This window comes from Pelecanus crispus, chromosome 13 (assembly GCF_030463565.1).
Source record: "Pelecanus crispus isolate bPelCri1 chromosome 13, bPelCri1.pri, whole genome shotgun sequence".
Classification (NCBI taxonomy): domain Eukaryota; kingdom Metazoa; phylum Chordata; class Aves; order Pelecaniformes; family Pelecanidae; genus Pelecanus; species Pelecanus crispus.
Genome location: NC_134655.1, coordinates 25,101,019 through 25,114,359, shown reverse-complemented (window position 1 = coordinate 25,114,359; position 13,341 = coordinate 25,101,019). Strand labels below are relative to the sequence as shown.

The 13,341-nt window shown below is 46.7% G+C and overlaps 1 protein-coding gene across 2 annotated transcripts; it reads right to left on the bottom strand.

The window, feature by feature from the left end:
• Positions 1 to 4,345: 4,345 nt before the first annotated feature.
• On the bottom strand, positions 4,346 to 12,741 carry VSIG4 (V-set and immunoglobulin domain containing 4). 2 transcript variants are annotated; one of them, XM_075720711.1, is made up of 6 exons: positions 12,459 to 12,741; positions 11,093 to 11,449; positions 10,178 to 10,459; positions 9,005 to 9,118; positions 7,683 to 7,704; positions 4,346 to 6,547 (listed from the first exon to the last, which is right to left on the bottom strand). In XM_075720711.1, exons 1-6 carry the CDS (start codon positions 12,511 to 12,513, stop codon positions 6,349 to 6,351), a joined length of 1,029 nt encoding a protein of 342 aa, XP_075576826.1. In that variant the 5' UTR covers positions 12,514 to 12,741; the 3' UTR covers positions 4,346 to 6,348. The 2 variants fall into 2 exon arrangements, with proteins under 2 accessions (XP_075576826.1, XP_075576828.1); XM_075720713.1 differs by lacking the exon at positions 4,346 to 6,547 and adding an exon at positions 6,911 to 7,211.
• Between the last annotated feature and the right edge of the window lie 600 nt (positions 12,742 to 13,341).

Genomic DNA, 13,341 nt, shown 5'->3' with positions numbered 1-13,341 from the left:
CATTTTCACAGCATCACAGACTATCTTGGCACACATTTCTGCTGTGATAGTCCAGTCCATGGGCAAAAGTCATCATGTTTCATGCTCTGCAAGCACATGCAGTGTTTTCTAAGGAGGTGACTTAGGACTGGTTGCAGAGGGTCTTTAATCCAGGAGACATTCTGGGTATGCTCTGTAGGGGTACCTTTGAAAGTACATCCAAAATTATCAATAGGTATTATGCACAGGATTAATATGTGCCTGCTAATTATTACCAAAAGGAGGAGGAATTACAGAAGATAAGCAACATGTACAAAAGCAAATCTACTGACCTCGTGAATTCTGTTATAGGCTTCTAATCATTCACTAAAGCAACTTTTTGGCATTTATTCAATAGACATGCCTTAGCATACAGTTTTAACAACTGCACCAGGAGAATAGTGTCTGTGAGCAGGAGGCAGACGTGTCTGAAGTGCAGGGAGTCATTTTCTGTTGGAACTGGGAGGGAAAGGTAGCTGGTGTAGTTTTGCCACAGCTACGTCCCATCGTGACAGATACCTGTTTGCTTTAGCTGAAGTGTTTACGTTGCAGCTGAGCTCAGACCATTCTCTGGAAATGCTGCCATTTGTCAATGACGGCTGTTCCTTCTCTGCACAGGGCAATGAAAACTGAAGGCTATCTTAATTTTCCTGAAGGCAGTAAACTGATGAGAACTGTGCAGGTCGCACAGCAAACAAACAAACAAAAAAGCACTTGTTAAAATTAAACAAGAACGGGTGAATATGAGTCCATTTTCAGAGAGATGATTTAAAACCAACCTTTTGCACACCCTGGTCCATGACTGGTGATAGAAACTTGTCCCAGCAAACTATGTTCTATGCAAAAGACTTTAAAAGAAGCTGGATTTTGGGGAACATGCCCTGGAACAAGCTGAAAACCCAAGCTAAAACTGCTGATATGACTGATTTCTGAACCGGACAAGCAAAACTTCCTGAAGCTGCAATTATACAGAATAAAAAATGACTATTTTGCTAAAACAAACAAGAAGAACTGTAGTTCCTCAAACATGATGTACATGACATCTTTCTCTCCCTGGGACAGAGATGTAGCTGCTAGTTTTCTCCTCCCTGAGTTACATAGTCTGCCCAGTTCTTTCTTACTAGAGGGACCTCTCATAGTTTTGCATCTGAACACATGAAGAAAAAGCCATTAATGTCTCAGACATTATGACTAGTTACCTCATTTATTATAACGAAGTATATTTATTTCAGTGTCTCTGCTTTGGATTGAATCCATTGCTTTCTCCCTGGCAGTGCCAGGTGGGTAAGGCACCCTGCAGCCTTTCCCCCACAGACACCCATCTTCCTTCCACATACTAGACATGACACACTTCCAAGAATAATTTCTTCAAGTATCACAGCTCAGGCAAAGTGGAAAGTATGACTCTTTGTTCTGCAATTTCTGCTACTACATCTCAGGCTAATTAGAGGTGGCACAGTAAAGTCCTCACTTCCCCGAAAATGAGTGCAGATGGGACCTCACACCCTGTTCATAGGGACCGGCTCTGCAGAACCTGCGTCCCACACTCACGTTTTGGCATAGTCTGCCAGAGGCTAGAGAAGCTTGCTACAATTTTCCTGGTGATGAAATAAGATTTTTAGCCTGCAAGGAGGTGAAATTCAGTACCAAGCTTTGAGCAAAACACCAACAAGTAGGTAACTGAAGAAGAAAGGTCTCGAAGTACTCTTTTTGAACCATCTGTACTCAGAAAAAAAGGCAATTTCTACTGCAAGACTTGAGACATTCTTATTTGGTGCAGCCACAGCCAACTCACAGATCCGACTGAACAGACTATGGTTTATTAAATACTTTTTGGATGTCCCACATAAGCTAATTCTATCAGCCTCTATAGTCATGTACACCACAATAAGCTCACATACATCAGAAAATCATACAGACCAGTCATGAAAACATGTCCTTTGTTCCACCTAAAGAAACAGAAACTTAGTGTAAACAAACATCTCCTTCAAGGCCTATGTGACAGAAATATGATATACAAGTGCTCTTTCTGAAAACTAACTTCCCTTCCCAGAGATTCCCAGGTCAGTGACATACCTCGGCCAAATCCTTCTGAATACTTCCTAGCACTAAGAAAGGGACCCATATATGCGATGCCATCTGAGTATTCATCTGCTACTTGGTGCCACAGATAGGCTTCACAAATTCAGCTATTAGAGCAGTACAGATTTTACCTTTACCTGCAGTTATCACATGCACTAGCTACTGACGCTTTTGGTAGCCTCGCTGCTGTCACAATGCTTGCTCTGTGCAAGCTTCCCAGTGCTTCCTTTAGTGGCTCCACAAAGGCTGGTCGAGTTCTGGTTTTGGTAGGCACAAGTGCTGGTCTAGGAAGATCGGCCTTAACCTCAGCTTGCCTTCCTGGCATGCCACTGTATGCCATTGGTGTGCTGCAGGATGCCACAGCAACTGCCCGTTTTCCCAGAGATATCCCACACTGAATTAGGAGCCAAGCCCTGTCTTGCATTGTCCAGCTGTCCAACAGCACATGCAGACACAAAACACACAGAACACCTAGTTCATGGTTTTCTTTTCAGTTTCATAAGCTTGCCTTTTACTGCCTGCCTTAAAACAGGTTTATTTAATATCACCAGCTCCTGGTCATGTTTGTCCAGCCAGGATAGAACTGCTATTCTGCTATTTATCCGTGTTTGTATGGCTACATTGCCCGTGGCTTTGCAATGCAACTGAAATGGATTTTTTTTTTTTTTTTTTTAAATTTTGTGGCACAGCTGTGGAATACCTGACAGCCGTCATCCACAGAGTGTCAATAGTGAGAGTGCCTCATACGGTCAGACCGCATTGTGAGCAGCTTGCCCCTCCTTGGAAGGTCTTTGTCTCCATACTTCCGTCTTGGCTTAGTGCGCTCGTCTTCTCAGGCTGGAGCTGTGGCCACATCGCACCACCTCAGCCGAACAGCACTGCAAGTCGTCTCGGGCAGCCAGAGCCAAGTCCCTGTCTGGGTAGCCATGGAAGTCATGTTGAGGTACTGTGAGTGTATCGAGCATCACCACACTCCCACCTGAGAAAACACACCTTGCGAACCCAGTGCACTTACTGACATACCGGGTGTCTCTGTCCGACTGATGACACTTCAACTTCCCCAGGACCTTTAGGGATGTTTCGTCATCTAGTGCAAAATCCACAATTTCTCTCTTTTCAGAGATGATGAAAGGAGAAGGGAAAGCAAGCTAATTCCTAAGAAAGCTGATAGCAGGGGTGACATTGCTCAAAGCTGCCTCAGCCTAGCACAGCACAGAGGGTCTTTCCCAGCTAGGTCAAGACCAGCAGTGGTGGAAATACAGGTGGGGAGGGAAGACCTCATGGTGCTGGCTGCGTCGCCGTTCTTTTGTTCATACAGAGGTCAGCTCTCTCCCGAAGAGCCGAGTCTACTGCTCTGGATGGCTGTACCCATCGCACTACTCACAGAAAGGACAAGCTCTTTTCTCCTCATTCTCCAAGCAGCACATGTCCTGTCCACCTCTTTGCTCAGATGCTCACCCTGTCGCTTGACTTTGGAGTACCTCTGCTTTCCAGTTGCTCCATATAGCACTGAAGCCCCATATTCCCATCACAGTAAGTTTGTTCCTGGGATGGAGCTCAGATGGGTGGGCTGCTTTCCAGTAACAGGGACATTCCCTTCCCACCCCCTCCCTACCAAACACATGCACACATACACACACACTTTTTTAAAACCCCTTTTTAAAGAATGAGAATATTACTGCAGGGCTCCAAAAACTGCAACCTCGTCTAGAATTGAAAGATTAAGAAAACATGACAGTTTTCCAGAAAATTTCAGCACTGTTGATTTGTCATTACATTTGCACACTACCCAGTCACAATTTTTCTGTTGTTGTCTGGAAAACCCTTTTGGTGGTAACTGTGTGCCTTGCAATACTATTGCAATACTATTGCAACAGTTTTCCTCCCCTGCTCACCTTCCTGCTTAGGAAGAAAGACTGTCAGACTTCACTGGATTTTTACACTCTTCATAATAGAACTCATTTTCTTTCACATCCTGAACATCTCATTTCATTAGCTCCAAACCTCAAATTGGACTAGCAGCAGCTCTTGCATCTTCTGTTCCCTGAACTGTGGCTGACTACAGCCTACAAACATCACCTGGCACAGCATCCAAAACATATCCCAAACTCCGGCAGATCCACAATAATTCCTCTGCTTTCAAGCAGAGGGACCTAATGTGCTCCTAGGAGCATAATTCCTGGGCACACACAGACATTCATGCACACCCACTTTTACAGGCAAAATAAAGAGAAGTACAACAAAATATACTAACTTTGCAGTCCCGAATTTTAATGATTTTCATTTGCTTCTTCACATTTGCAGTAAGCTGCATGTACATGTTGACAATTTCTTCCAAGACTCTGTCGCCAACAAAAGCTGCTGTTTGTTCCCTTTCCATTTTGAAATCAAGGTTTCCCAGCCCTTGATTTTTAAGTATATTCTTAACAAAGAGAAATAAAACTTGTACAGGCAATTCAGGGAGAAAGTATAAGGTCACTGATAAGTACCTGTAAAGTGTGCCTGGTAGTTTGTGAATTTTGATTAACTTTTATATCTTTCATTCCTCATTTCTCATGGGACCTCTGTGTACTTCAGGTTTGCATAACACTGGATGAGTAGCATTGCGGTCCACACTTATTTCTGTACTGCATAAAAGAAGTACTTTTCTTCTCCCTTTAAAAGTGCTACTAGATAATTTTAGCTAATGTCTGCTTCCTTGTCTCTGAAGAGAAATGGTAAACAAATAGTTCCTATTCATCTTCTCCACACTGGTCCTGATGAGTACACTTTGCTCATTTTGCCTCATTTTCCTCTTTTTTCCAAGCTGAAAGAGTATAATGCATTTACACAGAAGTAGTTTCATGCCACTAATCATCCTTTATTATCAATCTCAGTAACTTTTCTAGCTCTGTTAAACCCTTTCAAGATGAGAGACCTACACGCATACATAAGGTGGAAGCGTTCCACGGGTTTTTACAGTATCACAATCCTGTTTTCTATTGCATTGCAATGCCTTTCCTAATGGCACCTAATACTCTTCTTGAGTGCTGGTGCATTTTGAGCTGATGCTTGCAGAGAACTGCAGATGCAGATCTTTCCTGAGCATGAACAGCAAATCTGGGGGCCCACTAATCCTGTATCTGTGTCACCGATATCCCCCTCGCCCCTCAGATCACTCGTTTTGTTTTACATCTGTCCGCATGGCTTTTAATCAGACATGGTATTGCCCTAGCGTTCATTACAAAAAGGTTCTTCCATAACTCTGCAGTATGCATGTTATAGATTTACTCGGGGTAGTAGAAATTATGAATAACAAAGCTTTTCAGCTCCCTACTTACCCTTCAGGCCCTCTAAGCTGGGAGGAAAGTACTTCATGAGTATCTACTGAGGAGCTGTAATTGTGAGTGCTTGCTGGCATTTTAAGGATGAGCTGATCACGCAAAAATATTCATATCAAAATAATTTAGGCATGTGTAAACAATCCTATCCACAAACTTATGGAAAAGTATCTAATTTCTTTCAAATATTAAGCATGCATTAAAAGAGAGAATAGAGAAGGTGAACTCAGAAAGAACGTGCCTTGTTGCAGTATCAGAATTGCGCAAGCTGTCCAGCGCCAAAGCTATACAAAGTGTGTCCGCATCTTATTGCGAGTGCTGCAGAAAGGCGTACTGCGTACAGCACGACGGGTGCACAGGACATCTCTTCTTTTTGTACTGCTGCTCCTAGTATGGTAAGGCTCTTGGTTTTATCCTGGTTTTAGTCTGTCTTTCAGTGTTTCTTTAAGGGCTCTCTCACATTTAAAAGGACATTCTACCACCTTTGCAGCACTTCAGGCGGATGGGAGGAGAGGCGCTGATTCCCAGGCCAGCCTCATTCTGCGCTTCTTACCCGAAGATGATGGGGATGCTGCGCAGCCCTTGGTGCTGGTTCCACTCCCACCACACAAAGGCTGTGAACGCAGATCCTTTTGGTCACATAAAGCAGTAAGTTTAGTACAGTGCTCTTGGCCTGTAGCTTTCTTCTGCGGAGGTGGTCAAAGGGAACCAAGAAAAGCAAAATCAGAAGTCTGTACAGCAGTCTGTAACTGAAGTTCCTAAAGAGGTCTGCATTTTCACCGTAGAGATTGGCAAGGCTCCGCAAATCGTGGGGAAGCAAGAACTGCTCGCCCAACCTATTTTTCAGAGGCAAATGTGAATAGGAAGATAAATTTTGCCTGGATGAAGATACTCTTCAGAACTGCTACCTGTAGAGCACTGTTGGTTCTCATATAGTGTCCCCTACTTCATATTCAGATTCCTGGGTGTTTCCCACGCAGTCATATACATTCTTGTTGGAATTTATTTCTTCAGAAGTTTTGTTTTTCGTGGGCTCCATCGCATAGTTGTTTTCAGTGGGGCAGATGGGTTCCTCATAATGACCCATACTTTCACACCTTGAAGAAGCTGCTGCTCTCGAGTCATGGCTGAAATCAAAATACAACATGAAAGAAGAGTTGCAACCAGAGTAGACAAAGCATGTCCCAGCCATCAAGATTTTGAGCAAGATTGTGCTCTGATTCAAACCCATGTAAACCTGGGCCATTGGATTATCACAGTATTCTGAAGGAGAGAATCTTGTCCTTTGCTTCCAGGTGGCAGGAGAACCTCGGCCATGATAGCAGCATCGCCTCCAATCCAGGGAGAGTTTCAGAGGCAGAAGAAGGTATGTAAGCAACACAAAAATTACCACCATTTCTTGGAATGGCACAACCAGACAACTGCTCTTTGCAAGATAAATATATATATATAAAAAAATGTGGTGGAGGAATGGTAAATGGTGAACTGAATGCAGCCCACATCCACCATGTGGCTTATGATATTGAGTACCTTTAAAATGAAGGTAAATCCTCTGAGAGAAAATGCCATCACACCATTTGTTCAGTTGCTCAGGGTTCAAGTGTTACTTAAAATGCTGCTTTATAGACTGCTTGGGAAGCACAGCACCTGGGCAAACGCCATTGGGGTGTTCTACCATGGCACTCAAGTCATTGGTGCTTTATATCTAGATAAGTGGAGCTCCTTGTATGTTTTGACTGGATTATTAGGCTTTTCAGTATAGCTTCCATAGGTTACAAGTAGATCAGGATGCTGAAATCTGAGTTTAGGAATAGCTATAACTTCCTGCCACAGCTATGATTAAAAGAGGCAAGTTCAGCCAAGGATATTTCAGGGATAAATCAGAGTTTAATCTGTGCCTCAGGAGCTTTAGCTCTCTAGAAAGGGAATTGCTGTTCTTTGCGTTTGAAAAAATACTGTGAATTTATCCTTGGCAGTGATCTTCAATAGGCTTCATTGGGCTGAGGAGTTAATTAACAGCTCTTGCTCATTTTTATGATTCTAATATTGCAAAGGAAAAGGTCTTTCTTCCTACATTATATGTTGATGTGGAAAGCCCACAGATTATCAGTACAACGTACTACTGAGCTAACTTTGAACCTCTTCATCCATACTGCTTAAGAGGCTTTTCATCTTGACAGCTAAGTAGCATCATTTTCTTTTTCCTGGTCTGATACTGTCCCCAAAGACTCATCAATACGTTAGATAAAGAGTTATACTCACAATTTTACTTCATAGACACGAGCTGGAAAAGAATAATCAGAAATGTGTGTCAATAATTTGCATTTATATTCTCAAAAAAGAATTTCTACTATGTCTCGTCTTGATATAAGAAAGCAACCTCTGAAGGCAGAATAAAAATAGGAAAGTTAGAGATCATGTTAGGTGAGTGATGACTCCTATTCCCAGGATTCAGTCTGAGAAAATGAAAACAACCCATATCCCAGCTGTAGCACAACTGGGTCAAAATAAGTGGCCCAAGGTCAAAGGTAAAGTTGAGTTTAGAAACTAGAAGTTCCCAGTTCCCACAATTTTCCTATTCATTAGAAGTTCAATAAAGAACAATTTAGAAAGGGGTTATTTGGGATTCCTTTAAAAAAAAGAAAAAAGTAAAAGGAGTATTTGATAATAATTTTATTAATTGGTAGCACAGAGCTGTAGAAAGGTAATTAGAGAAACAAAAGGGACAAGGAGAAAATGGCCACCAGTATTAAAAAAACCCCAACCCAAAACCCCGATGCGTTCTCTGTACGTTGCTGAGTGCTATTAGTGAGAAAGGGGACTCTGAGAAAGCATTTGTCAGGAGTTTTCTAGTATTAGTGCAGAACAGACAGACGCATTCAGTAAATATGTCCTGCATCTGAAGACTAGAAAGGAAATTAATTTGTACCGAATTGGGAGAATTAACGATGACCTCTTTTCCTCCGGGTGCTAAGGGAAATATTAAACAGCAGCTGGTGCAAACAGGTATTTTAAAGTAGTAGGACAAGATTAACTTGCTACCAAGTACCTGAAAAGATCTGATCAACAAACTGGCCGAGGATGCAAGTTTGAGAGGCGCAGGATGGGCGCAAGGACCAGAAGGAAACAACCATCGCGAAGTAACCGTGCAGGGCGGGGGAGAGCGTGCCGGAGGAGCCGGGCACCGCGGGATGGCCCGGGCAGCGCAGAGACCGGGATGCGCCGGCACCAGCGAGGGGACCAGTGCTGCGGCGGCCGCTTCGCTGCTGTGCCAGCCCTTTCCCGGTGCCAGCAGGAGCGGGGCTGGGCCGGGTGGCAGCGGGGCCCGGGGAGCGGCTCGGCAGCACCTCCCCGACGGCTGCCACTGGTTTTTGCTGGGGAAAAGGGGCGTCTCTGCCTCTGTAGATCTTCCACCACCTATCTTGACGCACGCGCACTTCGATCAACGGCCCGTATGATGCAGGTGCCAGAGCTGCTGCCGGTAGCTGCGAGCACAGTACCAGCCCCATCCCCAAAACCCCTCAAAGGTAAAACCAAGCTGGGCACGCACAACACATTCACGCTTCCCAGAACATTCTACTCACCGTCTTTGGGCTTTCTAATGCAAACGATAAGGAAGATGACAAGGAAAACAACAGCACCACAAACCACAGCGATGAGGATGACCAGGTACAGGGGCAGGCGGGTCCTCTGGGAACCTAGAAAGACAGCAGAAGACCTTCAGAGAGAAGCCCCCCTGGGCGGCAGCGGCAGCAGCGGCGGCAGCAGCAGCAGCAGCTACGTGATGCTGACCACCTCCCCGAGGCCAGCCGCCGCCGGCCCTGTCGCGGGCACGGGGGGATGCGCTGCACGCGCACGTCGCTGCCTGTCCCCATCCTGCCGGCGCTGCCTTGCGTGGCCAGCCAGGCGCGGCGCGCACCTCTCGCTGGGAGACGCCGTACGGACGCCGGCACAGCCTCCTGGTGCCCAGGCCATCTGAGGCGGCGAGCCAGGCGGAATAGTTGCAGCACGCATTGGGAAATAAAGGGTCTCATCTTTTCATTCAGGGACACCGTTCAGGTGTGTTTGGAATGCGTTTAAGCCTACCACAGCACCGCAAAGCTAGAGGAGGTATAGAAGATCTGCTTGAGTTGCGCACCGAGGCTTTTCCGCTGCTCCAGCTTTGACGCTCAAAAGATCACAATGGCCTCTTGTTCAGGAGCAGCAGCAGCTCTGCACACTCCGACCATGGAAGCTCCCCCCAGAAACATCCACAGTCTTTTAAAGAGTTGCCATGGATCATCTAGGTCCCTTGAGAACCCAGATTAATACAATCACAAGGAACAAAGGCCATTTTTATTTTTTTCACCCACTGAATTACCACTCATACATTCCCGATACTCAAAACGAAGTCCTAAGCGTGCTCTGCTTTTGCCTTAGTAACAGGCTGCGATAGGCAGCATTACACAGCCAGCGAGGATTTCAAAAAACCCAAAGGGGAATAAATACAAGCGCTTTAAATACAAAACCTCTTTTGCATCAGAGAAAAGAAAAAAAAAAAAAAAAGAGCAGTTCCTCTGAAGAGGAGGAGGAAAATTGAATACAGGAATTAAAAAAGGATAGAAAGCCACAGCCATCGACGAGAACTGCTTTGGAGCGCCGAAGGCCAAGGCTTTTTGCTTTTTCTCCTTTCAGGGAAGGGAAGTAGGAACGCTGTTCCATTCCAGCACGGAAGGACTCCAGATGTTTTCCGTCCAGCTGTGGCTCTGGCGACTCACCTGCCACGGTCAGCTCGACGGCGTCGCTCTGCTGCACAGCCCTGGCCCCAGCCCTGTTTTCTGCCTCGCAGTAGTACTTCCCGCTGTCGGAGGGCTGCAGGCTGTCCCACGCCAGCTCAGCCTGGCTGCTCAGGAGCAGGGCTTTCCCTCCCGGGACGCTCCTGAACCAGCGGTAGCTGATGGGGGGGGACCCGCTGGCCTCACAGGTCAGGCTGGTCCGGGCTCCTGCCGGGACCGTCAGCCCCTGCTCGCCGGCCCTGATGACGGGCTTGGTCACTGCAACTGGAAGACAAAGCGGATGGGGCCAGGCCACCCTGCCCTGGTTGTGCTGGGGAAGGTTCCCCCCCGCCTCCGTGGCCGTTCTTGCTCTGGCTCTCGGTGCTTTCCCAGGAGGGAGAGGGGCACCACTCTCACATCACCTCTCTGCACGGGTTAAGCTCGGTTCACCTGTGCCTGTACCAGCTCTGCTGCCCCTTGCACCTCCGGCACAAAGGCCGGCTCTGCTGGGTTGGTGCCACCTCCGTCCCTCTAAAGATCAGCACTGCCCAGGCAAAGGGAGATCGGGGACGTGCTGATGAAGTTCGGTCAAAGGAAAGCAGTGCAATATCCCAGGGACTTCCCCGCTGGTGCTTGTCCCTTGGAAACACTGAGCCATCGGATACAGGTAGAGCCAGGGACAAACTGGTAAGCAAGAGACCACAACTCCTCCTGCAGCCCCCAAACCGCAGGGCGCAGTATCGCGGGCACAGCTCCCGTCTCTGACCTATTTGCTGCTTCTCGCTGGAGTCTGACACCGCTCAGCAAAACACTCCTGCATCGGAAGCAGGCGGTCACTGCCTACCTGATCCATGCAATTCCTAAAAGCCTTCCTGAGCCAAGCCTTCCGCTCCCGCGCAGCTTCCTTCTTGGGTTTACCTTTAACAACCTTCACTTCCGTGCTGATCTCTTTCGATATCAGGCTGTTGTTGCTGCCTCTCCAGGTGACCCGGCAAGCGTAGGTTCCCCTGTCAGAGACCTCCAGGTTCAGGATGTGCAGAGACGCGTTCCCCGGGGCGTTCTTCGGCACGCTGACCCTGCCCCTGTACTCAGACAGGAGAACGTGGTCGCCAGAGCCATCCCTGCGAAAGATGGTGCCAGAGCTCTGGCCGTGCACCACAGCCCACGTGAGCATTTGCTGCACAAAGCCCTTCACAGGCACGTAGACGCATGGCAAGGTGGTAGATCCCTTCCATACGCCTTTGATCTCACTGGGGCCGGTCAGGTTCAGAAAAGCTGCAGGAAGAATGAAGAAAGAAAGTTGGAAAAGAAAAAAAAAAAAGCAATCACAGGGGAGGGCAGCTCATGGGTGATGAAGCAGTGGTGAGAGCCTCAGCAAGTGGCATCCACCAAATCAAGAGCACGGGCCGTCGGAGTAGATGACGAGGGACAGTCTGTTCAGGAGTGGGCTAACAAAAAAGCAACGTGGCGCGAGGCAGACGGATGGGGGCCGCTCGTGGCCAGGGGCACTGACACGTGCCACGTGCGCGGTTTGGCTCTCATGCTCTGCCTGGTGCTTATCTGCAGCCAAGTGAACACCAGGCAGAGCACGGGATCCGAATTAGCAGGCGACTTAGACCCGACGGAAGGAGTTTGCCTCAAAGCTCATTTGCTCAGCTCCCCAGTCACGGCTGGTGTCTGCCCCCGCATCGCTCTCGGGGCTTTCCTGGAAAGCCCCGCACGTTAACAGCAAACGAGTTTTCATGGTTTTCTCTCCTCCGCTGCCCATTTGTTCTTCTGAGACACTGCTTTTTCAGACTAAGCTGAATGTAAGCAGCTTGAGAAATGGATCAGAGTAGTCTAAAACTCTCTAAATTTTCCTATAAAAATGAGGTCTGTTGCCTTTGTCCCAGTAGATTTTTGTCACTCTTAGGGCTAAACCTGTGCTTCCACAGACACTTCTTTACCCTTTTCTCCTGGTTTCCAAACTTCCCCTTTCCTGGGAACACAAGAACTAGCCAGACCCTTCGTGCTGGGCTGCTTGCTATGCTCTGTGAAATAACCATCACACCGTACGTGGGATCTTTGTACGCTAAGTACGTGGGCCACGTTTCCATAGCCTTCGTGCACCGTTGCACTCCACGGCCACTGGATTTGAAACCACTGAACACCGAGCTAGCAGCATGCAAAGATGTTGGCCTTTTTGCTGTATTTCTATTCCTGAAACAGAATATACAAACGCACACAGACACACCAGTGCCAGGGAAAGAACTGGCCTGAGCAGGGGACCCTTCCGTAGGCTCACCGTCGCAGAAGAGAAGAGGACTCATAAGCACAGCTGCTCTCAACACCGTTCCCATCCTTCTCAGGGCTGCAGCTTCTCCCTCTCGAGTAGAGCAGATCTGCGCTCTCCGAGTCAGGGGGTAGACCAGGAACACTCCCCTTTCTTTGCTCACTTTGCCATCGAGAACCCAGGACAACTGCTGATGTTTTTTCCTTCCTCTTTTTCAGAAAAAAAAGCATCTCAGTGATGACTGTCAGAGGTGTGGGCAGAACAGAAGACCTAAGGGAGGGTGAAAAGAGGAAAGTTTAAGAATTACGTCCACTCTATTTCATATTTCCTGATGAGTGTGCTTTCCCCTTCTGTTTTTTTGTTCAGCTTTTAAAAAAAAAAAGTTTCCTTTGTTTCTTTTTATTCCTAAACACCTATTTCTTCCTCTTTTCCTCCTTGCATTGCTTCCTAAATAATACATTTTAACATGCATGTTACATACAAGAGGATCTGAGAGGAGCTAAACAACCAAGGTCCTTACTATTCATTTTCTTACCAGCTTTTCTATGGAGCTCACCACTGTGTTTTAAATTAAGATTCATGAAACACCCTTAATCTTTACATTACCAGTGTGAGACAGATGATCACTGTAGGTCCCTTCCAACTGAAATATTCTATTCTATATCATTATATCCCATTTAAGAGGTGGAGAGTTTACATATACAAATCTGAAAACAAATAATTTCCAAGAGCTGCAGGCACCTGGTTTGACCATCCCACTCTCCATCACAGATGGATCCTCCTTTCTCACATAGCAATTTAGCTGCTTGCTTGAATAGATTAATTGCAATCAATTAAAAACATGGATTAGGGCCATATGCACCTGCATTTCCCTGTAGACTACTTCGGAAACAGG